The sequence below is a fragment of the Balaenoptera borealis genome (genome assembly GCF_965194805.1).
Source record: "Balaenoptera borealis genome assembly, chromosome: 20".
NCBI classification, from domain to species: Eukaryota; Metazoa; Chordata; class Mammalia; order Artiodactyla; family Balaenopteridae; genus Balaenoptera; species Balaenoptera borealis.
In genome coordinates, this window is record NC_138879.1 from 12623802 (window position 1) to 12650549 (window position 26748).

The 26748-nt window shown below is 50.8% G+C and overlaps 1 protein-coding gene across 12 annotated transcripts in view; it reads right to left on the reverse strand.

Moving 5' to 3' along the window:
• The window catches only part of CCDC57 (coiled-coil domain containing 57), a 113925-nt gene that overhangs the window by 67390 nt on the left and 19787 nt on the right, over nt 1-26748 (reverse strand). For 8 of the 12 annotated variants that reach the window (XM_082374186.1, XM_082374179.1, XM_082374187.1 and 5 more), the window contains 9 exons: nt 22710-22811; nt 21136-21293; nt 20898-20972; nt 19377-19577; nt 12457-12615; nt 10290-10452; nt 9756-9890; nt 3531-3753; nt 2721-2873 (listed from right to left, as the gene is read on the reverse strand). In XM_082374186.1, coding sequence (XP_082230312.1) covers nt 2721-2873; nt 3531-3753; nt 9756-9890; nt 10290-10452; nt 12457-12615; nt 19377-19577; nt 20898-20972; nt 21136-21293; nt 22710-22811 — 1369 coding nt within the window. Of the gene's footprint in view, nt 1-2720; nt 2874-3530; nt 3754-9755; nt 9891-10289; nt 10453-12456; nt 12616-19376; nt 19578-20897; nt 20973-21135; nt 21294-22709; nt 22812-23301; nt 23366-23454; nt 26097-26748 lie in introns of those variants that run through there. The other 4 variants (XM_082374189.1, XM_082374180.1, XM_082374184.1 and 1 more) reach the window with 4 other exon arrangements.

The following is a 26748-nucleotide window of genomic DNA, read 5'->3' on the forward strand; positions in this document are numbered from 1 at the left end:
AATTACATCAAGTGCAAACACTCTAAACCCATCGGCTAAAGTATCACAAGATGGATTTCAAAACTGCCTAGCTACATGCTGCCTACAAGAAATTCACTTCAAATGCAATGATGGAGGTGGGTTAAAAGAAAATGGACGATAAAGATATACATGCAAACGCCAATCAGAAGAAAGCAGGACTGGGACTTCCCTGGTGGTCCAGTGGTTAAGACTCTGTGCTTCCAATGCAGGGGGCTAGGGTTCTATCCTTGGTCAGGGAACTAAGACCCCACATGCTGCGCAGCATGGCCAAAAAAAAAAAAAAAAAAAGAAGAAGAAAACTGGACTGGCTGAATTAGCATCAGACAGTAGACTTGAGAGGAAAGAAAACTACCAGGATGAAGAGGAACACCACATAATGATATACAGGTGAATTCACCAAGAAAACATAAATGTACATACACTGAACAACAAAGCTTCAAAATACATTAAGCAAAAACTGATAGAATCATGACAAAAACATACAGATTTGTATTACCATAGGAATAGGAAGAAACCTTCTTAATCTGACAAAAAAAAAGTAAATATTAAACTTTAAAGTGTTGAAAGTTTTTCTCTGGGATCAGGAAGAAAGCCAGCTATGATCAATATCATACTAGAGATTCCACTCAGGGGAAATAATACAAGAGAAAAAAGTAAAAGCTATCAGCACTGGAAAAGACAAAAATAAAACGTCCACTATTTGGGACAAGATGACTAGGTAGGCAGAGCGTCCTGCCTGCCCTTTCCTTTCCTTCCTGAACAATGGACCCCATAAACGATCAGATGGGTGGTGGCAGGAGGTTACCCTCTGTGGGCGATCTGCCTGGGGGCTGGCGGCCCAGCAGGCGAGGGTGTCAGGGTGGAGGGCAGCCTGGTTTGGCTGTCAGAGCCCGGGAGGGCCTGGGTAAAAGAGTGGGGCCTCCACGTGGGGAAAGGCCTCCGTGCTAGGGAGGCTGCTCACACCCAGGAACTGGATAGAAGAAGTAATGTACTGAGGAGGTCGGGAGCCAGGCTTCTCGTTGTCGGAAAAGGAAGTTAAGAGTAATGAAAGTGGAAACCAGAACAAGCCTGTGATCCTGGACCAACCACAGAGGAACAGACTGACGGATAAGTTTGTCTTAAATTAAGACCTTCCAATGCCTCAGGAGATGGATCCAAAAAAATATTGCTAAGATTTATGGCAGGGCTTCCCCGGCGGCGCAGTGGTTGAGAATCTGCCTGCCAATGCAGGGGACACGGGTTTGAGCCCTGGTCTGGGAGGATCCCACATGCCACGGAGCTACTAGGCCCGTGAGCCGCAACTACTGAGCCTGCGCGTCTGGAGCCTGTGCTCCGCAACAAGAGAGGCCGCGATAGTGAGAGGCCCGTGCACCGCGATGAAGAGTGGCCCCCACTTGCCGCAGCTGGAGAAAGCCCTCGCACAGAAACGAAGACCCAACACAGCCAAAAATTAAAAAATAAATAAATAATTAATTAATTAAAAAAAATAGTTGCTTATTTATTAAAAAAAAAGATTTATGGCAGGGTGTTCTGCCTATGTTTTCTTCTAGGACTTTTATGATTTCTGGTCTCACATTTAGGTCTCTAATCTATTTTGAGTTTATTGCTGTGTATGGTGTTAGGGAGTGTTCTAATTTCATTCTTTTACATGTAGCCATCCGGTTTTCCCAGCACCACTTATTATTATTTTTTTTTTTTAATAATGAATTGGCAGTTCTAGGCCTAGGTCTTTTTTTAATTTATTATTTTATTTATTTATGGCTGTGTTTGGTCTTCGTTTTTGTGCGAGGGCTTTCTCTAGTTGTGGCAAGCGGGGGCCACTCTTCATCGCGGTGCGCGGGCCTATCACTATCACGGCCTCTCTTGTTGCGGAGCACAGGCTCCAGACGTGCAGGCTCAGTAGTTGCGGCTCACGGGCCCAGTTGCTCCGCAGCATGTGGGATCTTCCCAGACCAGGGTGCGAACCCGTGTCCCCTGCATTGGCAGGCAGGCTCTCAACCACTGCGCCACCAGGGAAGCCCCCCCAGCACCACTTATTGAAGAGGCTGTCCTTTCTCCATTGTATATTCTTGCCTCCTTGGTCACAAAATGAAATTTTGTCATTTGCAACAACATGGATGGACCAGGAGGGCATTATGCTAAGTGAAAGAAGTCAGACAGAGAAAGACAAATACTGTATAACACTTATATGTGGAATCCAAAAAATACAACAAACTAGTGAATATAACAAAAAAAGAAACAGACTCACAGATACAGAGAACAAACGAGTAGTTACCAGTGGGGAGAGAGAAGGGGGAAGGGGCAAGATAGGGGTGGGGGATTAAGAAGTACAAACTATTATGTATAAAATAAATAAGATTCAAGGATATATTGTACAGGAGATTGCCAACTGTGCTGTGTCAGCAGGAACCAGAGCAACGGCTCTCACGACTGCTACTGGGAGAGGAAATGGTGTGAATAGCCTGGAGACAGTCTGACCATCAACCAAAACATACTGCAACTCAAAAGAAGCCAGACAAGAGTACACACATGTAATTTCACTTATATGAAAACTCAGCCACAGGGTGAGGAGTCAGGACAGTGGCTGGCTCAGGAGGAGGACAAGGGGCTCCGGGGGTGGCACATTTGCAACAGCTCCTCGGGCTGTGTCACTGGACAGTCACTGGGCAGAGCACACGACACGACACAAGGATTCTCACCGGTGGTGTCTGTGGAGGCCAGGACACTGGGTTGAACGCCAGCACAGGACGAGGTCGTCTTCGAAGGATCTAACACATCTTCTAGTTGTTCCTCCAATGTTTTAAATTTATGCTTTAGAGTTCGCATTTCTGCTTCAAGGGCCAGAACATAATCTTCCAAAAAACCCAGTAAACACACAGGCACATGTGTTTACACTCTCACCCTTTATCTACCATCCCCGCCCTCCCCTGCCCGACCCTCATGACTGTCCCATGCTGTCTGTGTGATACCCTCCCCTCCAGAGACCAGCTCGCCATGCTCTCCGAGGGGGCCCCACGATCAGGAGCAAACACTCAACCTCCTTCAGTCCTGCAACCCTTGACGCACAGACACAACCATCTCATCCTGAGCGCAGCCGTCTCAGGCACTGCCCCTCCACTCACCACCCCTCGAGACCCTGCTCCAAATAGCATGGGGCTGGGCGACCTTCGGGGCTTGGATGTCCCCCTGAGGAAGGGCCTGCTCCCCTAGCCCCACCTGCCCACTCCAGGAGAGCACAACGCCAACCCAGCCCCTGGTCCAAGTCTGGCTCTGGTTTTTAAGTGTGTCGAGTGTGTATCCTTCACTTTTTCCCTCCACTTACCAATAAAAAGTTTTTATTGTATATAAAATATTTGACTTAAGATCCCTTCCCTTGGAGGAAAAGCAGCTGTCACATTTTGAAGTAATCTATCAAAGGGGATGTTCATTTATAAGACTCCAAGTGAAGCCTATTTTGGACCCAGTAGAGGTGGCTCCTCATCCTCCCTCTCCCCCTCCCCCTCACTCACCAGGTACAGCTGAATCAGTGGCTGCCTTTGGGTCAGGCTGGTTTGTTTGTGAGGTCTCCCCTCCTAACTGGGCAGAAGGAAGAATCTGATCGCTTAGAGTTTCCATTTCTTTCCTCATCTGTGCAATAACATTTCGCAAGCTTGTGTTCTGCTCTTGTAGCTGCTGGATCACAGTAGATGGAAAACTTTTACTTGTTTCTTCTTCTTGATGCCTTAGAAGCATCTGTCAAATACGGAAAAAAAAAAAAAAAAAGAAAAAGAAAGAAGAGAAAATGGTCACAGCCAAGAACCAATGATTCCCTTGTGCACTGAGGCTGGCTGCATCTGCGTCCACCTGCCCCCCCGTCCCTGCTCCCCGTCATCTGTCCTGGAGGTGGGTAATGTTGACAGAAGTATGAAAAAACTTTTTCTTCTGTGTTTCATAAAGACAAGACCACTGTTTTTCAAAGATAACTTTTATTGAGAAATTTGGGGACCCTTCCTTTTTAGTCCGAAACCCATCATTCACCCATTAGAGTGGCAGTTATAAAAAAGACAGACGGTAACAAGTGTTGCTGAGGATGTGGAGAAAATGGAATCCTTGTGCACTGTAAAAGGTAAAGGAACGCAGTGGCTTGTAAATGTAAAATGGTGCAGCTGCTGTGGAAGACAGTCTGGCTGTTCCTCAACAAAGTAAACACAGAGCTATTATACGACCCAGCAATTCCACTCCTAGGTATAGACCTAAGAGAAATGAAAACATACATACACACAGAAACCTGTACACATGTTTGGAGCAGCATTATTCATAGTAGCCAAAATGGAAATACTCAAATGTCTACCAACAGATGATGGATAAACAAAGGGTAACACTGTGAAACATTACTCAGCCATAAAAAGGAACGATGTTCTGACACAAGCTACAACAGCGAAGGACCATGAAGACATCATGCTAAGTGGCAGTCAAGGACTTTAAAGCAGTTCCCATAAATGTACTCCAGGATTTAAAAAAAAAATGAACATAAAAAGAAAAATGGAAGATATCAAAAAAGAACCAAATAGCATCTACAGAGATAGAAAATATACTGTCTGAAGGAAAAATTCACTGGCTAGGATGGGATTAAGAGCAGATCAGACACTACAGGAGAAAAGATGAGGGAACATAAACACATAGCAGTAGAAAGTATTCAAACTCAAGCACAGAGTGAAAGAAACCAAAAAGAACAAATAACAACAGAGCTCTAGTGACCTCGGAATAATGTGAAGCAGACACACACTAACCCAGATCATTGTGGGGGACAGAAAAGGATTCAGAACTTGTTGGCAAAAAAATTTCCAATTTGATGAAAACGTTAGTCCACAGATCCAAGAAGTTCAAGAAACCTGAAACAAGATAAACACAAAAAAAGTCACACCAAAGAGCACATCATGGTCAAATTGCTAAAAAACAATGATAAAGAAAACCTCTTAAAAGCGACCAGAGGAAAAAAAGACACATTATGTTCCTGCAGAAGAACAAATACAAGAAACTGACAACTTCTCATGAGAACCAATGAAATCTAGAAGACAATGGAACTATATGCAGAAAGAAAAAAAAACCTGTCACCCTGAGTGAAAATCTCCTTTGAAAATGATGGCAAGAGAGACTTCTGCCTTTGACCATGAGGGATTTGCTGCTACGGGACTTGCCCTCTGGCTGTAAACAACTAGAAAACCAGGCAAATTCTATGAAACCACTGTCTTCAGACACTGCCTGTACAGAACTGGGTGCCAGAGAAGAGGGGACAGAGGAAGGGAGCCTGTGGTTTGCCTAGTTCTCTGTGTCTGGGCCCAGCACAACCCAGCCCTCTGTGGATGTTTGCTTGCAGAAAGCACCCGGCTCCTCTCCTCCACGGCTGCCCCATCAGCACACTAACCTCCAAATGGGCAGGAAGGAAGGTCCTCCCCTAGGAAGCAGCACATGCTTACTCCCCACTCAAGGCCTAGGTCCCATCCTGACACTTTCTGACTTTCCGACTGGTTGCTGGATCCTGCTTACCAGCAAAGCAAACCAGCCGGGCTCGCGAGGACTTTTGACCAGTCCTGCTGAGAGAGACCAAGACTATGTGAACACAACGCGAGCTTCTAACAAGTTCAGAGACGCACAAACATGCCCATGCAGCATTACAAGAATCTGTGCAAATGATCCCAATGGCCATTAGTGAGAGACGATGAAGTAAACCATGGCATGGTCATACAATAAAGTACACAACCATTTAAGTTGCATTTTTGAAGAATTTTATTTTTGATTTATTCTCTTTTTGGCTGCGTTGGGTCTTTGCTGCTGCATGCAGGCTTTCTCTAGTTGTGGCGAGCGGCGGCTACTCTTCGTCATGGTGTGTGGGTTTCTCATTGCAGTGGCTTCTCTTGTTGCAGAGCATGGGCTCTAGGTTCGTGGGCTTCAGTAGTTGCAGCACGTGGGCTCAGTAGTTGCAGCACACAGGCCCTAGAGCATGCGGGCTTCAGTAGTTGTGGCGTGTGGGCTCTAAGTGTGCAGGCTTCAGTAGTTGTGGCACGTGGGCTCAGTAGTTGCGGCTCAGGACTCTAGAACGCAGGTTCAGTAGTTGTGGCGCACAGGCTTAGCTGCTGCGTGGCATGTGGGATCTTCCTGGACCAGGGCTCAAACCCGTGTCCCCTGCATTGGCAGGCAGATTCTTAACCACTGCGCCACCAGGGAAGTCCTGCATTTTTGAAGAATTTTAATGATGTGAGAAATATTTATGGAAACTTTAAAAAAGAATTAACGTTATATAGCATGACCTGAGCTATATGAACACAGTATGGGCACAGGAACATACATGAGATATGGAGATACAGGTGGCTGGAAGGAAATACACTAAAATGCCTGAGTGTTGGACAGACACGATCTGTTCTCTTCTCTGTTCCAAGCGATGCTGGCTCACATCTGCAGAGCTCACATCCACCCGCAGTGGGCCAAGCGTTCACGGGGTACCCGTCACACAGATGAGGAAACAGAGACACGAGCTCTTGGGGGCCACCCGACCACACAAAGCCACACGCTGATGACAGACACGCACGCGGCCTCCACGGGTCTGACCCGGCCACAACGCTCAGCCCTGGCATTGAGCAAGCACATGACACACGCTGTCACCAACTTCCCACTAAGGCACCACAGGGGACCCAAGAGGTCCGGCCAAGGAGGAGTTGAGCTGGGGTGAACCTTGGGCCCACTTGACTCCAGAGAACACTGTGCTAAATTAAATTGTAAAATTTCTGCAGTGGCCAGATATTACTTTTACTTTCAGAATGAAGCTATTTCTTCTGTTACTCACAGTTCCCAGCTTTTCAAGCCACCACTGGCTCTGCTATGCACCTGCTCTGTCTCCTTCCAGCCACTGCTCTGGCCCCACTGCTCCTGCTGCAAACACCCGACCTCCCTCTTTGTGCCCATTGGGACATTTCCCACCTTCTCCGTGGCAGAGCCTCAGGCTGCTCCCACTCAGGCAGACAGCAGTGTGGTCGGGGCCGTGAGTGTGCAGCTGGCTGGTGCTACTCACATTCTCCCTCTGCCACCTGTGGGGCAGGGACCACTCCTCTCAGGTCCTCAGCTTCCTTGTCCTGAACAACAGGATCCACCTCAAAGCCGCAGTGCAGCCCAGCTGCAAGGCGAATCCTCTGTCCCTGCGGCCGTGGCTGCGTCTCTGCCCTGGTAGTGCCTGCCCGACGGTGGTGCCTTGGTCTCCGTGGGGTGATCACCACGGCTCTGCTGAGGCTCCGTGCTCGGAACTAGTACCAAGCGAGGGAGAAGAGGTGGCCAAAGCCAAGAGCCTGCCCATCTGCACAGTGGAATCTGTGATGGGCTCATCACTCCCCAGGAAGCACGGTGTCTTGCTCCCTGGCGGCCTCTATTTCTGACTTCAGTGTATGACAGATTCCCTCACTGCTCCTACCTTAGTGTTTGCCAAGGGCTCACCCCTGCAGAACTCAGCACCAACTGCTGTCCGCCCACACCTGCCGCTTTACCAGGTGGTCACATCCTTAACCTGTTCCCAGTATTAAGGCCCTGTAGGGGGAGCACAAGTGTTTTGCTATTTTCTGCAGGATTCAAAAAACTTCATTCCATTGGGTCAGCCAGGAACTTGTGCAGCATTCTGCCCCACCCTGGGTCCTGGCTTGGAAGCCACACCTCTCTGTCAAGACCGCCACGCCAGCTCACATTCGCAGGTGCCTGGGATGCTGCTCGGCGCGCCCCACTCGCTTTGTCTCCGGGGTCCCGTGGCCGGGCCCCTCTGTACAGGACAAAGGTGTGCATCTCCCCACTCTGCATGGGATGGGCGGGGCACTTGTTTCTGACCCCTAGACCATTTCTAAAGCCCCTGTTCACTTAACAAGGCAACCAGCCATGAGAGGCCTCCCTGACCAGCCGAGCTGGTGCTTGGAGACAAATGACTTCTTTTAATTGCCAGCCTGGGGGGAAAATACAACAAAGAAAAATTGGGGTGGGGGTCCATTGATTAAAAAAAAAAAGAGAGGCATTTGTTTTCTCTATGTGTCCTAGGGAAGGCACCCATGCAGAGACTAACTGCTGTGAGCCCCCAGGACCACAGGTGACTCTGGAGGCTGGGGTCGGCCCCACCTCTCCTCCTGGGAACATCGGTGCTCCCAAGCCTGACCACTGGCTGACGGTGAATCTCCCCGGGGGCTTGTTAACAGATGTGCCTTTCGGAGCTCAACCCCTAAGGCATCGGGCCTAGTAGGTCCTGCTGGGACTCAGAGGGGTGTGTTTCGGAAGCTCCCGAGGTTTCTGAGGGTGGCCAGATAGGGGGCTGCGCAGTCACCTGTGCAGAGAGGACAGTCACTGCCCACATAGCATGGCTGGCAGGAGCCCACCTCCACCAGGTGAACGCTAGGTCAACCCAGCACCAACTGCGGGCAAGTGCCAGCCACAGAGGTCGCAGTGAGGCCCCAGGGCCGCCTTCCACCCACAGCGAGCACGAATCCTCCCAGCAAGGACACATGAGCTACAACCTGCACTCCCGACAGTCTGGCTGCGCGCACATAGGCACAAGCAGGGCCGGTGGACGCCTGGAGACGCAGCTTGTGCCACGTCCATCCTCCCTCTGCAGGTGGACAGCTGGACAGGTGGGAAGAGGCCAGCACCCCTGGAAACATCCTAAGGATTTCAGTGGTTCCATTATCCTGGACAACCGGGTAAGTGACTTTCCACAAATGGACAGAGATCAACTACTGAAACAATGGGCCACTGAACCAGGAAGGTCATGTCTGAGACAGGCTCGGGCTAAGCTCTGCTGGTGCAGCTCTGGAAGGCACTTCTTCTTGCGGGTTGCCCAGATTTCATAGCAGCCCGGTGACAGGGCTTCCCTCCGGAGCGCTGGATGGACGGGGGACAAGGCAAGAGGCAAGGCAAGACATGGGCTGTGTTCACTGTAATGCCAAACTCTAGGCATGCGCCAAGGGTCCCCCTCAGTGGAAGCAAATGCCCCCTCTGCAACTCTGAGTCAAATCCTGCCGCTTCTGGCTTCAGGTTTTACTGGCGCTAGTCCTTGGCACCCCTTGGCCCGCAGACACAAGGCTCCACTCTCTGCCTCTGTCGTCACATGGCATTCCTCCTGTGTCTGTCTTCACGTGTGTGCTTTTCTAAGAACACCAGTCCTATTGGGTTAGGCCCACCCTGCTCCCAAGTGATGTCATCTTAACTAACTCCATCCATAAAGACTCTATTTCCAAGGAAGGTCCCATCCTGAGGCACTGAGACCGGAACATGCCTTTTGGGGCCACCATTCAACCCGCAGGCATCCCATAGTCAGTATCAGGCTCTGACCAGTGCAAAGCAGTAAGGAAGTCTGTGCTTTATGAGAGGAACAGCCGTCGTCACATGTTGAATGGCTTACTCACCATGCGTGAAGAAGTGTGTTTGGGGATAAAGCTCTAACCTCTTGGTTCTTTGTGTTACTGTCTGCCACGGTGCAATATCTGAATTTGGGGGTTTTTGATATTTCAGATGCTGAAGATACAAAGATTGAGTGTAGACTCCCGTTAACTGGTTGAGGCTCAGCCTCACCCTTGTTTGTGCAAACAGTCATTTTAAAAGAAATAGGGCTGAAAAGACCTGCCTCCAGTGCTGGTTCTATTTGGCATATTTTCCCTCTGGCTGGGGGAGTGGGTGTCTCCAAGGGGCTTGGGAGGAAGAGCCGTGCGGAGGCTCAGCAGGAGGCGGCCCCTCACCTGCGCCTCCTCCTCAGGGTGGAGTCCGCGTGTCCCCAGCGCCTGCACAGCCTGGTCTCTCTCTCGGGTCACGGCCTTCAGCACCACCTCCTGGCCACACAGCACCCGCTCTGTCTCCTGCAGCTTGGCCGCAACCTGGGGAAGACACAGACTCAGTTCATCCTGGGAGGATTACAAGGAAGCAGTGCCACCTTCAGGGTCCAGACCAGCTCCCCATCCTGCTGGGAAGCAGACAGCAGACACTCGGGTGAGAAACCCCAGGAAATACGTGGCCATCAGAGCCGGCAGAGCACAGCAAGCGCTGATCCAGCTCCAGAGGCAGCTGCACTGGCCGTTAGAGAAAGGCTATGGGCAGGGACTCATCTTATCACTTTAAGTCCTGTTGTTATAAATCAAACTGCTCAGTGAGGCTGAGTGTTTTCAAATGCAAAGGATAACTCGGTGAGGGCCCAAGCCGGGCTCCACGCACCGCAGTGGACGTTCCCAGCCCTTCCTTCTGCAGAAGGAAGTCAGACAGCCCTGGGGAGCAGAGACCTGGTCTCTGGCCGCGGTCAGGCCCTGAATCAAGTCCTCAGCCCGCTGGTACTGCTCCCGCTCGACACCCTCGCAGCGGCGCTGCCAGGCCAGCTCCAACTGCACCTTGTCACGCTCCAGGCTCTGCTCCCTCTCTACGGCCAGAGACAGCTGCTGCTTGTACCTGCGGGGGTGAAAACCACCAACTTGAACGTTTTCCTGAGGTCCCTTTGGGCTGTGACGTAGCTGAGGTGGGAGGCGCCCCTCCTGGGCCTCCAGGCCGGCCGTGTTCACGGGCTTGGCTTATACCTTCACACAGGCCCAGGTTCAGAGAGGAGCAGGCGGCCGGGTCTCCCAATACCGAGAAACCCAGCACTGTGGGAGAGGAGGTCAAACTCAGTAAGAGGAGACAGGAAGAAAGCCAGCAAACTCAAACAAGAAAATGGTTGCACTAGAGAAACGCGAGAGGGTTCACAGCAGAGCAGACACAGCTGGATAGTCAACAGTGAGCTGAAAGGTCAAACAGAACTCAGAAGACCAGCGTCCATCTACCAGGGGTTGGGAGAAATCAGAATGGAAGGAGGAAATAACCATGGAAATAGGAAGAAATCCACCATGGCTGGAGAGGGATGTGAGCCTTCTGCCTGAGAGCTTCCGAGTGCTGGACAGGAGGGGCTTCAGACGCCATGGGGAAGGTACAGACCACCGGCTGGGATGGAAGAAAAGTGCATGGGGGAGAGAACCGGACCCGCACAAGGCTTCTCGTCAGCCACGCAGAGCAACGCAGGGTGAAGATCGCTGGAAGGCCTCTCCCGCGGTGGGCAGGGCTGTGACCAGGGCGGGATGGTAACACCTTCTACAGGGGACACCGAGTAAGGCTCCGTCCTGCCCACTGCAGGGAGATTCTCCTGCTGGCCGTGCTGAGAGGACCACGTGGCCAGGACAACCCCGGCTGACAGCCGGCAAGGAAACAGAGACATCAGACCCACAGCCGCTGGAACTGACCTCCGCCAACAACCTAGATGAGCTGGTAAGGGGAGCCCGAGCCTCAGAAGAGAGGGCAGCCCGGCCGACACCTTGATTCCAGCTGAGTGAGACCCACTTACTTGGGGGACCTGGCTGCCACAGAAACAGACCCTCAAGAGAGGTGATGTAATTAGCAGAAAAATACTTTAAAACAGCTACTGTAAATATGTTCAGAGATTAAAGGCAACCACACACACAATGAGGAGAGAAATGAAAAGTGAAATGTCTGAAATAAAAAACCCACCAGCCTTCCTGGCAGATGAGACCTTGTGGGGAAAGCCTTAGAAGCTATCAAAAGAACATCAAATTAAAGCAAAGCAAACAGAAGAAAGACAATAATAAGGATAAGAGCAGGTTATCAGTGAAACTGAAAACAGAAAAACAATTGAGAAAAATCAATGAAACCAAACGCTGGCTCTTTGGAAAGATGTGTAAAATGGATAAATCTCTAGCTAGACTGATGGAGAAAAAAAGAGACAGTACAAGTCACCAGTATCAAGAAGGAGAGAGGACACTGCTACAGATTTTACACATATTAGAGGGACAATAAAGAAATACTATAAACAATTTTATGCCAATAAAGTCAACAATTAGATGAAATGGACAACTCATTGAAAGATACAAATTACCAAAAGCAACACACACACACAAAATAGAAAACCTGAATATTCAAATAAATATCCAAAGAAACCAGACACAAAAGACTATAAACTGTAGGATTCCACGCAGATGAAATTCCAGATCAAGAGAAACCCACAGTGACAGAAAGCATCCCGGCAGGTGCCAGGGTGTGAGGGGACTTCGGGCAATGTAAGGGTTTTATATCCTGACTGTAGTAGTGGTTATACTGCATATTTATGTACATATCTGTCGAGATTCATCAATTGTACAGTTAAAATTGGTACATTTATTATACTTCAATGATTTCTCAAGAAAGAGAATATTCTCTTTAGCCAAGTGCTCATTCCAACTGATAGGAAAAGAGACTAAGACACTAACAGTCAGACAAAAGACCTCAGAGGTGATTCCTGACACAGGACCAAATGGCACACACACTTTTACAGCCCTACTGCAGACCGAGAACCGCGCTCTGTGGGAAAGGCCTCCTCTGACCACCCACCCCGCCGCCCCATCTTCACCCCCCTCCCCCACCACATGGTACCTTCCAATGTCCTGCTGGCATCTGGCCAGCTGTGCCTTCAGCTTCACCTCTTCTTCCTGCAGCGACTGAACCTGAAGGTCTTTGGAGACCATCTCCTTGGAAAGTTGAGCAATCTGGGCATCCCAGCGGGATTTTAGAGCTGACGCATCTTCCCGAAGTCTAAACAAAGAAGGGAAGCTACGTGAATGTGGGCGTGGTTCTCACTCGAGCTCTCTTTTACAACAAATACACACACACACAGCCCTCAAAGGAAATGCACGCAGCCCTCAAAGGAAATGCTACAAATCAGGGTATCTTTCACACTCATCAGGGCAGAGACTTCCTTGCCTAGATTAAGAAATGGTCCTACCCTAGAAGAAATATACACCCATCCCTCCCACCAACCCAAGCATCGACTAACACCTGCAGAATGCCAAGCCCACGCCAGGTGCGTGGGGCAATGTGTGCCAGGGCGTGTCTCTCGGAGCCAACGGTTTTGAACCAGTGCCATCTGACTCACCTGGGCACCCCTTGCCATGCCCGGCACAGCCCTTCCACATAGAGACATTCAACATATATCTCCAAATTGAACAGTAAGATAAGGTTCTACAGAAACCCTTTACATTCCTTGGTAGAATCACCAAAAATCTGATAAATCTCCCAAGAAGAAAAACCTTAGAAAAAATACCTAAAGATATTGACTAGAGTAGCCATGATATTAACCACACAAAGCTCGCAGGGTGGTCACCCTATTTGCAGCCCTGGCCTGTGTCCCTCCTAATCTGTACTCAGCATGCTGTGGGGTAAATGCTGTGGTCACGCACTGGCCACTGCCCAGAGCCACAGGCCCACAGGTGGGCCACGGAGTGCGGTGCAGAGGTGGACGAGCCGTGGGAAGGCAAATGGCTGTCAGCCGATAAGGCCTTGGATCAAAGTCCCGAGGGCAGCTGCCCTGAGCCTCAGACAAAGCTTCATCCAAACATGGGCAGAGATGGGAAGGAGGAGGGAGCAGGTGCCCTCGTGGGAAGCTTCTTTAAACATTTCAGCTTAAACAGGCCTGAACATCAAGGCTGGTGTGCTGGGGTTTTTCTTTTTAAATAATTTTTTAAAAAATATTTATTTTAATTTTATGTATTTATTTATTTGGTTGCACCAGGTCTTAGTTGTGGCTCGTGGGCTCCTTAGTTGCAGCATGTGAACTCTTAGTTGGGGCATGCACGTGGGATCTAGTTCCCTGGCCAGGGATTGAACCCGAGCCCCCTGCACTGGGAGCGTGTAGTCTTAACTACTGAGCCACCAGGGAAGTCCCTGCTGTGCTGGTTACCCTGGCCTGTTAGGAACCAGGCCGCACAGCAGGAGGTGAGTGGCGGGCAAGCCAGCGAAGCTTCATCTGCCGCTCCCCATAGCTCGCGTTACCGCCTGAGCCATCACCCCCCTACCCCACCCCCATCCGTGGAAAAACTCTCTTCCACGAAAATGGTCCCTCGTGCCAAACAGATTGGGGACTGCTGGGTTAAAATGCCCTCAGCAAAGGGTCAGCTGACCCCACAGGAACGAGATGGCTCTGCTCTGCTCTTCCTGCCCCTGCTTGTGACCCCCAGGCCCGAGTCCCCACCTGAGGAGCCCTGTGCTCTCCATTCTCTCGGGCACCCCAGCGCCCTCGTGATGCCCGGCACAGACATGCGGTGGCAGGGTGGGGCTCTCTGCTCACAGGCCAACCCCGCTGCAGCGGGCAGGGGATGGCTCGCGGTTGAGCCAGGATTATTATCGTTCTGAGTAGCAGAGTTCTCTTTTCACAAAAGACTGCAGTGAAACCCATTTGGGAAAATGCTTTAAAGACCAAGGTGGGAATGAAGAAGGGGAATGACTATGGGAAAATGTACAAAACCCCACAGCCCAGAAGAAAGCCATGCTGCTCAGTAAAGCATTAGGAATCTTCAGCTCTATTGCTAACTTAGGAAAATGCACCCTCTTTGAACCTGCCTGGAAACATCATGTAATAAAAGTGTCACACTTTCAAAGGATTAAGACATTTCAAGTATGAAATTTCCAGCATTAGTCTTAGCTATGGGAAAAGGTCATTTTTCTTAATATAATTTTTTTTAAGATTTAAAAAAAATTTATTTTAATTTATTTATTATTTTTGGCTGTGTTGGGTCTTCGTTGCTGCACGTGGGCTTTCTCTAGTTGCGGCGAGGGCGGCTACTCTTCGTTGTGCTGTGCGGGGCTACTCTTCATTGCGGTGTGCAGGCTTCTCATTGCAGTGGCTTCTCTTGTTGCGGAGCACAGGCTCCAGACGCGCAGGCTCAGTAATTGTGGCTCACGGGCTTAGTTGCTCCGCGGCATGTGGGATCATCCTGGACCAGGGCTCGAACCTGTGTCCCCTGCATTGGCAGGCGGATTCTTAACCACTGCGCCACCAGGGAAGCCCATATAATTTAAACAAATTACTTCTAGCACAATATAATATGTCCAGAGTCATACTGACTCTTACCTAAAATAAAATAATATCACAAGGGGACACAAAAAGTTGGAAACTGCAGAACTTGTCCAGCTAAGACACAGTGCTAGTGTCAGAATGGGGGCTGGAGCTGCTCCCCTCCGGGTCTGCCCAGCACCCTCTCTCTGGGGCGGCATCTGCTCTGGTCCCATGTAGTTGTCGGGGTGAGAAAGTAGCAGGTGGGGGCCCAGGAACCCGTGACAAAGCTGGCCCCCACCTCAGGCACCGACCTGGAGCCAAATCCACGTGGGGAAGTGTGTGCGGGTGGGCGGGTTGCTCACAGCATCCGGGCTTCACCCTGGCTGTGCCCCACCAGACACTTAGCCTTGGAGCCTCGAGTGCCCCATGTCTGACGTGACAGAGGGAAATGAAAGGCTCTCCTCCGATCTGTGTGTCGCTGGAAGACGAAAGGACACGAGATGCCTGGCCTGCCCTGGAATTCCAAAGCACTCCTTCCCCTCTACCTGCTCATTGGCAACTCTGCTCCGAGGCCGGAGGACATCAGCTAGGAGGTACTTTGTAACTGGACCTTATCTGATTTTCCGGGTGGGAAAGGGGTGGGAAAGCTGGTGGCCCTGGGAGGTCGACTGCCCAGGCCTCACACATCAAGCAGGACATCCATTCTGAGCTTCCCATTACAGTCCCTGATCTGATCCTTCGTGATTCCATGTGTGTTGGGCTTCCCCAACTATAAGAGAAGGTGCTGGAGCTCGAGAACCATATATTTAATTCTAATGAATTCCCACGAGATGATCTGCACACAGCAGGGGCTTTGCATGTGTCCATGAATGGGATCCTGGTTCCTGCTCCACTTTGCCAAGACCAAGCCAGCATAAGCAGGCCTGTGTTCTGGAGAGCAGAGAGCTCGCCCTCACTGAGTCCTGGCCTCCGACCAGCATTTGGACCAGCGCTGCCCAGCACTGGGCCACGGGCCACATGGGGCTCCCAGGCATGTGGCCAATCTGAATTGAGATGTGCCTTCAAAACTTAGCACCAAAAAATGCAAAATATCTCAATAATATTTTTTTCAGGCAAGTTTAGTCATCCTTCTTCATTAATAACTTTATATTGATTACTTATTAATGATATGCAACAAGATGGCATTTTGGTTAAAGTAAGTCCCCTACATATGAACCTTCAAGTTGCGAAGTTTCAAAGATGTGAACGTGGAGCTTACTAATGAAGACCTGATGGAACTGGAGGCCCAGAGAAAGGACGAAGAGAGACACGAGGATGAAGAAGTAACTGAAGAACTGAAGAGATTCACGACGCAGGAAATGGCAAGGGATTTTCTTTATTTGAGGAGGCACTGTTAGTATTTGAGGCACAGGACCCAAATGTAGAACGGTATACGAAGGTTGCAGCAGCTGTTCAGAATGCAATCCAGTGCTACCATGTCATCTATGACGAGAAAAGAAGAGCTACTACCCAGACATCACTGGATCATTTCTTTAAGAGGGTAGATAGAATTGAATCCAGCAAGGAACCGGAACCTGTGCCATTAAGGTCAGGTGTGGGTGAAATTGCAGCTTGCCCTCCATCTCCTATTGCTGACGATCCTTCAGCTCTACCGCCTCCCACCTCATCTCCCTCCTCCAGTCAGTAACTGTTCTTGCCTGGTCACTTGATGCCAGCCCCTGTATGCCAGCTGTTGTACTGTACTACTGTACTTTTCAAGGTATCATACTATAAGATTAAAAATGTTTTATTTTTTGTGTTTGTGTGTTTTTTATGTATTATTTGTGTGAAAAGTATTATAAACCTATTACAGTACAATACTATATAGCCTATTGTGTTAGTTGGGTACCTAGGCTAACTTTGTTGGACTCATGAACAAATTGGACTTAGGAACGTGTACTCGGAATGGAACTCATCCATATGTAGGGGACTTACTGTATACTGGGTTAGATATAATGTTATCGGAGTTAATTTCTTTTTTTTCTTTTTCTTTTTAAAAATATTTATTTATTTATTTGGTTGTGCCGGGTCTTAGCTGTAGCATGCGGGATCTTTTTAGTTGCGGCACGCAGGATCTTTAGTTGCATCATGTTAACTCTTAGTTGCAGCATGTGGGATCTAGTTCCCTGACCAGGAATTGAACCCGATCATTGGGAGCGTGGAATCTCAACCACTGGACCACCAGGGAAGTCTCCTGGAGTTAATTTCTCCTATTTCTTTTTGCATCTTACCTCTGGGTACTAGGAGGTTAAAGTGCCATGTGGCCCCATCATATTCCATGTGATAGGTTATACACCTGCACGGACACACACAGTTCTCACAACGCTGTCTCAGGTCATCATTTCTCTACTCCGCCATCCACAAACCAATGGTCTCAGGAAAACTATCACAAATAGGCCCAAAGAGACGGCAAGCTCACAGTATGGGCCGTTTTGTTGCTGATTTGTAAAGAGTATGTCTGGGTATGAAAAGACACTGATACGACACTAAGACTTCTCCTGGGAACCCACTGATGCTGCTTGTCATGGCCACTTGACTGGTCCCACGGAAGAACAGGAAGGAACGCGAGGGTGGACATGCCAAGAGGTGAGAGCAGAGGAAGGAGGCCTGCCCGCAGGAAGCTCGGTGCACCCGGATATTGGGCTCTGAGTCGCCGTCCGTGAGAAGGGCCCAGGGAGAGCCTGTCCAAATGGAGGAGAGGCTGGGGAAACACACGCCCGTCAGACTGAGCTGCCTCACCCCTCCAGCTACCGCTACCTGCGTTTAACAGATCAAACAATAAAACGTGTGACTCTAAGGAAGCTATCCTGAATAAACTTTAACTTCCTGGTATTCTATAGTTTAAGAGCCATTTTCCCCTTAAATAGAAATATAACTTGGCAGAGAATTCTCTGTAAAAAAAAGAGATAGAAATATTTTCCAAACAAAGGAGAAAAGCCAGTTGCTAAACAGTAGGCTCTACAAATGACTTATTTGTCTTAATTGTCTTCTGTAAACACAGCTTCTCTAAAGATCACTTCCTTACTGGCCGCCAAAAGGCTGAGTTCAATTATGACTTCAGTTGCAATGGTCCTTTGCAGACACCAGGCACAGTGGGACAGAGTGGCTTACATGTCATGGCCTGGTTAAGATGCCGAAAAAGAAAACTAGGTTTAAAAAGAAACTAGTTGGGAATTCCCTGGCAGTCCAGTGGTTAGGACTCTGTGCTTTCACTGCTGAGGGCCTGGGTTCAATCTCTGGTTGGGGAACTGATCCTGCAAGCTGCACAGTGCAGCCAAAAAAATAAAAAATAATTTAAAATAATGGTTTTTAATTAAAAAAAATAAAAAGAAACTAGTTTATGGAGAAACTGGAACCTTTGTGAAAAATGGTGCATCCACTGTGGAAAACAGTTTGGCAGTTCCTCAGAAAGTTAAACATATAGAGTTACCATATGATCCACAACTCCACTTCTGCATACATACCCAAAAGAACCGAGAAGAGACTTGAGCAGATATTTGCTCACCCATAGTCATAGTAGCACTAGTCACAGCAGCCAAAAGGTGGAAACAACCAAAATGGCCATCAGTGGATGAACTGATAAACAAAATGTAGTTCTATACAAACAATGCAACGTTATTCAGCCTTAAAAAGGAAGGAAATTCTGACACCCGCTACAACATGGATGAACCTTGAAGCCATCACACTGAGTGGAATAAGCCAGTCACAGAAGGACAGACACTGTAGGATTCCACTCATGTGGAATTCAAATTCACAGAGTCAGAAGTCAAATTCACAGAGACAGAAGGTAGGATGGTGGGTGCCAGGGACTGGGAGAGGGGGATGGGGAGTTACTGTTTAATGGGCAGTTTTAGTTTTACAGGGAAAAGAGTTCTGGAGACGAATGGGGTGATGGTTGCACAACTGTGAATGTACTTGATGCCACTGAACTTAAAAATGGCTAAGATGGTAAATTTTATGCTATGTGTATTTACCACAAATAAATAAACGCACACATTCATACATACATCTACACATACTAACCACATACTTTCAAATAAAAGAAAAGGAGAAAAGAAAATGGTTAAAAACAGTGACGGGGGGGCTTCCCTGGTGGCGCAGTGGTTACGAATCCGCCTGCCGATGCAGGGGACACGGGTTTGAGCCCTGGTCTGGGAAGATCCCACATGCCGCGGAGCAACTAAGCCCGTGCGTCACAACTACTGAGCGTGTGCTCGAGCCCACAAGCCACAACTACTGAGCCCACAAGCCACCACTACTGAAGCCCGCACGCCCTAGAGCCTGTGCTCTGCAACAAGAGAAGCCACCCCAATGAGAAGCCTGCGCACCACAACGAAGACCCAACGCAGCCATAAATAAGTAAATAAAATTAAAACAACAACAACAGCGACGGGAGCGGCAGGAGTGACTCCCAACAGCCTGTGCCCACTTCCCTTCATCTGAAACAGGTAACTGGGCAGCCAGGCCCTCAGCCGCAGCTCACTTGTCAATGGTGGCGTCCTTCTCCTTGGTGGTGTCCGCCTGCCTCCACTCAGCCCTGCGGAGCTGCACCTCGAGGTTGTCGCAGTGCCCCTGCAGCTCCAGGGCCCTGGCCTCTACCGCCTGCAGCTGCTCCGCATGGGCGCTCTTCACTGCCATCAGCACCGTGTCCCTCTCCCTGGCCAGACGGTCCAGCTCCTCATGCCTGAAACACAGCGAGGTCCCCAGTGGCTCACATAGGCCCTGCTCAGGACCCCCGAGCCTAGAACCTTCCTCATTCTGCAGGAGTGCTGCACACATGTCCTTCTGAAGGGCACTTCTGCCCGCTTCTCTCGGCTCCTCACTCCTCACACGAAAACACTGACTGAGAGACTCTCAGACGCTGGGCCCCAGCCCTCCCAAGCTCACAGTCCATGGGAGGAAGACCCCAGAACATGTGCTTCAGTGAAGGGCCACCAGCAGAACCTGCACCGACTCGGGAAGCAGAAGGCAGGTGTAAACTGCCCTCACCTCGCAGCTACCCCATTTGCTGGGCTGCTTTCAACCCAGAATCTGAGGCTTCCCAGAACTGGGGGCCGCGGGATGCAGGCTGCATGTCTGTCTTCGCTAGAGATGCCAAACCTACTGGAACTCTGTCAACAGAACATTCATCTCGAAAATACACTGTTGGGTGTCGCTGACAGCTGACATGATGTCCATGATGTTTTATGCTTTTATTCTATTTGGTTTCGATGAAGAGTAAAAAGCCCTCAAAAAGGTAATTCTACATGATTTCTTTCAGATTCCATCAGCATTGTTCAACGAGATGGTTAAGCCTTATTTAATCAAGTCGCATGCCGTACTTTTCATTCCAATTACAATCAATCTTCATCTTACTCACCTTGCAAACTGTTCAGTATTTTCCACCTTCTAGTAGCAAAAAACTATACTCATGCCAGTTGCTGTACCCATTAGTTTCTGGCAGGATATACCTTTCTTTTTCACCAAATCACAACAAAAGTTTGATCATGACAGCTAGTGAGGGGAGGGAGTTATTTCTGCACTGCATTATTCTGTGACCATTGGTTAGCTACTTTCAAAAGGCAAACACCAAGACTCCAGGGCATGGACACCCCAGCCCACACCAAGGAACCAAGGAACACAGGTTTCTTGTCATCTTGGCTCCGTAAATAACGCCACCTGGGCTGCACATGACTCTGCGGGGTCACGCAGTGTGTGAGGACACAGAGCATCTGTGTGCACCCTGCTCCCAAGACTTGTTTCAACGGGTCAAGTACATTGGCTCTAAGTGTCAATCTGGACGGCTTTCAGCAATTCATTTTACAAGGCGTGTTCTGTAATTCTTAGTGTTTTGATGATATTCCTCCAAACACACACAAATATACTCATTTGAGCTGAAAAGTGAGGGGAGACCCTGGAAGAGCAGGCCTGACTGAGCTAATGGTCCCACAGAAGGGCTGGGTCTGCCCCCAAGGGGATCAGGGAACATTTTTCCTACGCTGACACTGGAGCCAGAAACACTCACTTCCTCCTAAACGTCTCCTCTTCTTTTTTCCTGGTGAGCTGCACAGAGTGAAGTTTACCCTCTAAGTCTTTTATCCTGAAAGAATCAAATATTAGTGGAAAAAGCAGGTAAGGGGCTACGGCAAAGCCGGCCTGGAATAAGCCAGAACAGGCAGATGCCTCCAGGCTGGAGTCCAGACCATGCTAGACATCGGGCGCGTTGGCCGCGTCGCCCCCAGGGAGACGGGGAGACTCCGCACCGGGCGTCCCTCACGGCAGCCAGGTCCCTGAGCTCCCAGTCTCTGCGCTGCAGCCTGTCCTCCAGCTCCGCATTCACCGCCTCGGCGCTCTGCAGGGACTCCGCAGACTTCACCCCGGCCTCCCTCAGGGCCACGAGCTCTTTGTTCAGCAGTTTAATCTTTGAAAGAGAAGAATTCAAAATAAGGATATAAGTGGAACAAACTGAGGTGTTAGAGGTAAGCCTTACCATTTTATCAGAACTGGGAGAGAAGGAAAACTGGAATTTGAGAAGCAATAAAACAGTGAGTCTCCTCACATGCTCCCACAACCTTGAGAGCACGGGCCCCGTGTGAGTCCCTGTCGTACCCCAGCACCCGACTCGGGCATGATTTGAATACTGGAATCACACAGCCAGATGGAGGCTGTAAGAACGTGGCTCCCTGCTGAGCGGCCCCACTCAAACCCCAGCCACACACTCAATTTTTAAATAGCTTCTCCGGGCCTCAGCTTCCTCGACTATGATGCAGAGGTGATGGTACTGCTGCCCCCAAATCAGTTCTGTGTATAACCTGTGATGCCCTCAAGGGGCAGGTGTTCAGGGGACCAGAACCGACTCACGGCAGCTGGAGATGGGAGTGGGGCATCCCCTGGCCCACCCACCCATCCCCCGCTCCTCTGACAGGAGTGCCCACTGCACTGAGGCACAGGTTGGCCCTGCACGTCCCGCCTGCCTTCTCTCCCCTGGTGCTCAGAAGTCCCCAAACTGGCCTCGGAGGGGGGGTCACTGTGAGGCAGCCCCAGCCTCAAGGTCCTACTGGCCCTGGGTGCATTCCTCCAGGGGAAAGTCAGGGAGACTCCCGCAGAGGGGTCAGGCAGGGCCTGGTGCTGCCCCCTGGACTGCAGCCCTGTGGGGAGGCTGGTGGCCTAGAGGAGGGACCTTGCTGACCACTAGGGCAGGGTGTTGATCTTACTACGAACACCTGGCTGGACGCTGCCCGGATGTGACCAGCTGGGGCAGCAGGGCCGGGCCAGGCATCAACCCTGCTTCCTTGTCCCTGGCACAACTCCCCCGCCCCTCCAGGCTGCTCCCTGTCTCGGTGCTAAAGGCCAGGCACGCGTGCTCCTCATGTGTGCCCTGGCCGTGTCGGGGCCAGTGCTTTAGAGAAGTCCTGTTCACGGAGGGGAGCCAGCACCACGGCTGGGAGCATCAACTGCAGACAGGCCTCCTCCTGAACATAGGGGGATGAGTGGCACCTCCTCACAGGCCCATTCCAAGGTGTCACGGGAGTACACAGGCCAAGGACAGAGTTTGCGGGGTGGCGGTTTCTCCTGGGGGAGGCACTTCCTCAAGGTCAGGTAACTAGACCCGGACTGGTGGCACCAGCGTTCCTCTGGCTGGGCAGAGTGGCCATCACTCCTGACCGGGGCCCTGGCAGGCACAGTGGCAAGCATGTCACCTGCATGTCACCCCCAACTCTGTGTGGCAGAGACCGAGGCCCACGTACAAAGCGGGAGGCCTTCATGTGAACCCTAACTCGCAAGGGCCTTCTCACTTCTGCTGAGGAAATGATCACAGTCCGAGGGCGCCCTCTACCTTGAGCTCGTGTGCTAGGACCACATTGCTCATGCTGTCAGCCTGCAGGCGGAACGCGTGCTCCCGCTTTTGCATTTCAGATTCAAACTCCTGGAGCAGCTCCTGGAACAAAAAGAGCTGGTGGTGAAAAGAGCACGGCGGGGCCAGCAGAGACCCGCAGGCACGCTGAGGGCAGGAGGGACGCAGAAGACCTAGTGGAGGACGAGGTCAAGATTGGGCTGGGGCCTGTAACACTGCATGAAGGACATCGGAGGGCTCGTGTTCCCACCGTGGGCGTGGGTTTGTCCCTCTCCCCTGTGGTCCTGTGGGGTTTTGCTCTGCACAGACGGAGCTGCTAGCGGACCCACAAGGAGAGACACCAGACCCATGAGCCCAGAACCACCCCTCCCGGCAGTTTTGTTGTTGGTTCTGTCTGTCTCTAAACAACACGCCACTCTTCCCTCCGCGCTACTTGCCGGCTTCCTGAGCAGCCCCACCCCACACCCCCGACACGGGGCTCACGGCTCCACTCCCCTGGCTGTGTAAGCCTCACCCACGGGCTGAACCCAAAAGTCCATAAACTATTACAACAATAAAGTGATTCACGGCTCACCCAACAGCGAACGATTATGACGGTTCCCATCTCATCATTTCTCCCGGAGTTTTCAATTCTCTGTCTCTCCAGCGCCACCCCCCCCCCCCCCCCGCCCCTTCTCTGTCTGGTTCTCTCCTGTTTCCTGAGTGGTGTCCGCTTCCCAGGACACACCCTATAATGTGATCCTTTCTTCTCCTGGGGTGTGGTCCCTCCAGGGCCCTCAGTCTCCATGCCCATCTGGTCTCTCCCTGGGCTGCCTCACAGCCAGCATCCAGGCCCGAGACTCACAGCTCCCCCAGGTGGTCCTCAGTATTCCTGGATGCCCTCTTCCTCTCTCCTGGTTTCCTCCTGCTGGAAAGGACCCTCTTCCCCACCTCAAGAGCTCCCATCAGGGTGAGAGTCCCACGATCCCCTGCCCCACTCGGCCTTCTCCCAGGGGGCTGGAGCGGGAGCTGCCCTCGGTTTCCCTGCCCCACCTCTCTCAGACTCACGGGCTTCCAGGTGAGGCTGCCAGCTCAGCCCTGTGACTGGCGCCACCCAGTCCTGCAGACCCGCCCAGCTCAGGCCCCCATTCTCCTGGCAGCCTCCTCCACTCCATCTCTTGGTTCTCAATGTTCTGAACTCAGAAGGGAAACAGAGGCAGCTAAAGGCTGACCCCTCGGCCCCGACACACAGCCACGCTGCACAGGGCTCGCTCAGTAATTGCACTCCAGTAACTTCCTGAGAGGCTGTCACCCAGCCAGAGGCATCCACACCCTCACACCCCAGGGCCCCGGGCTTACATCTCTTCCCGCAACAGCGCTGAAGACCTTGTCATGTGTCTTCTGTCCCAAGCTGAGGTTGAGGAGTTTGGGCCAGGCTCTGCCTCTACAGGTTTTCTGGACGTTTGTAGCATCTCCTCTTTGTTCCTCTGAAACCCCTTTTGCTCATGGCTCTGGGGGCCTTTCAGTCTGAAGTCCCCACCCTGAGAAGTGGCTATGATGTTTACTTGATAATCTGACGCCTTCCTGTTCTCTGCTGTATGTTTCTGGAATTTGTATTGTTAGATGAATCCTGGATTTATCCTCCATGTCTCTTAAATTCTCTCTTGGATTTTCTGTGTCTTTTTTCCATTTTCTGAATTAATTTCTTTATATATACTTTTATTTTTTAAATTTTTATTTATTTATTTGGCTGCGCTGGGTCTTAGTTGCGGCATGCGGGATCCCCGTTGCTGCATACGGGCTCTTAGTCATGGCATGGGGGATCTAGTTCCCTGACCGGGGATTGAACCCGGGCCCCCTCATTGGAAGTGTGGAGTCTTAACCACTGGACGGCCAGGGAAGGCTCTATACATACTTTTTTTTTTTTTTTTTAATTTATTTATTTTTAGCTGTGTTGGGTCTTCGTTTCTGTGCGAGGGCTTTCTCTAGTTGCGGCAAGTGGGGGCCACTCTTCATCGCGGTGCGCAGGCCTCTCACTGTCGCGGCCTCTCTTGTTGTGGAGCACAAGCTCCAGACACGCAGGCTCAGTAGTTGTGGCTCGCGGGCCTAGTTGCTCCGCGGCATGTGGGATCTTCCCAGACCAGGGCTCGAACCCGTGTCCCCTGCATTGGCAGGCAGATTCTCAACCACTGCGCCACCAGGGAAGCCCTTCTATACATACTTTTAATTGTCAAAATTCTTTCTTGTTATGATTGGCCCTTCCTCCTGGCATCCTGAGTTATGGATGCAAAATACACCCCTGGGGGCACTGATCTCAGCAAGCCCCCACAATGTGCCCTTAGACACTGAAAATGAAGATATAATGGGATGAGTGGCTGGCTCTGTCACCACCCCATTCCCAAGAGGCTCAAGTTCTCACCTTGGGGGAACGACACGGGAAGATCCTCATGGGAAGGAGGGAAATAGCCAGCCCCTGCCCTGGGAGCAAGAAGGTGGCTACTCTCCCGGCCCATCCTCCAGGACTGGGCTGATAGGAGTTGCAGGATCACTGGCACCGCTTGTGAGGCCCAGGAGGCCAGAGCACCAGAGCCGCCCACGCAGACAGCTAGACCAACACAGACAACCAGACGCCATGCCCGGGCAAGCCTAGCATGGGCAGGGCCACACGGCCCACCGTGCTGCCTCACACGTGAGCTGATCACACAGCGGCGGGTTTTAGGATCACTGTCTCGGGAATCATCTCTGTCCTACCCCGGGTCATTTTCCCTGTTCCTCTGGGCCTCTTCTTATGTTGCTGGCATTTCTCTGTCTTGTAATCCTGCCTCAGTTATATGCTCCTACTCAGGAATGAGGCAATAAAAAGTCCACTGGGATGCTGAAATTAAAAACACCTGCTATTCATAAGAGACTGTTACAAAAAGGGAAAGGAAAGGCACAGTCTTAACCGCTGGACTGCCAGGGAAGTCCTGGAAGAAAACATTTGAAATACATATACCTAAGAACTTGTTTCTGGAATATATATGCAGAACTCTTACATATCAGTAATGTGAAGACAAATAACCCAATTTTTTTAAGTACAAGAAAGCTGAACAGACACTTCACAAAGGATATATGAATGGCCAGTAAGCATGTGAAAAGATGCTTAATCTTTGATCATCAGGGATAAGCACATTAAAACCACAGTAAGACACTGCTACACACCCACTAGACTGGCTAAAGAGAAAAAGACTGACAACACTAAGTGCTAGCAAGGACGGGGAGCGACTAGAATGCTAATCTGCTGCTGGTGGAATGTGACGCTACAACCATCTTGGAGGATAGCTCGGCAGTTTCTTAAAAAGTTACTCACAGGGCTTCCCTGGTGGCGCAGTGGTTGAGAATCTGCCTGCCAATGCAGGGGACACAGGTTCGAGCCCTGGTCTGGGAAGATCCCACATGCCACGGAGCAACTAAGCCCGTGTGCCACAATTACAGAGCCTGCGTGTCTGGAGCCTGTGCTCCACAACGGGAGAGACCGCGACAGTGAGAGGCCCGCGCACCGCGATGAAGAGTGGCCCCCGCTCGCCGCAACTGGAGAAAGCCCTTGCACAGAAACGAAGACCCAATGCAGCCAAAAATAAATAAATAAATAACTTTATAAAAAAAAAAAAAGTTACTCACAGGGGCTTCCCTGGTGGCGCAGTGGTTGAGAATCTGCCTGCCAATGCAGGGGACACAGGTTCGAGCCCTGGTCTGGGAAGATCCCACATGCCGCAGAGCAACTAGGCCCGTTAGCCACAATTACTGAGCCTGCGCATCTGGAGCCTGTGCTCCGCAACAAGAGAGGCTGCGATAATGAGAGGCCCGCGCACCGCGATTAAGAGTGGCCCCCGGGCTTCCCTGGTGGTGCAGTGGTTGAGAATCCGCCTGCCAATGCAGGGGACACGGGTTCGAGCCCTGGTCTGGGAAGATCCCACATGCCGCAGAGCAACTGGGCCCGTGAGCCACAATTACTGAGCCTGCGCGTCTGGAGCCTGTGCTCCGCAACAAGAGAGGCCGCAAT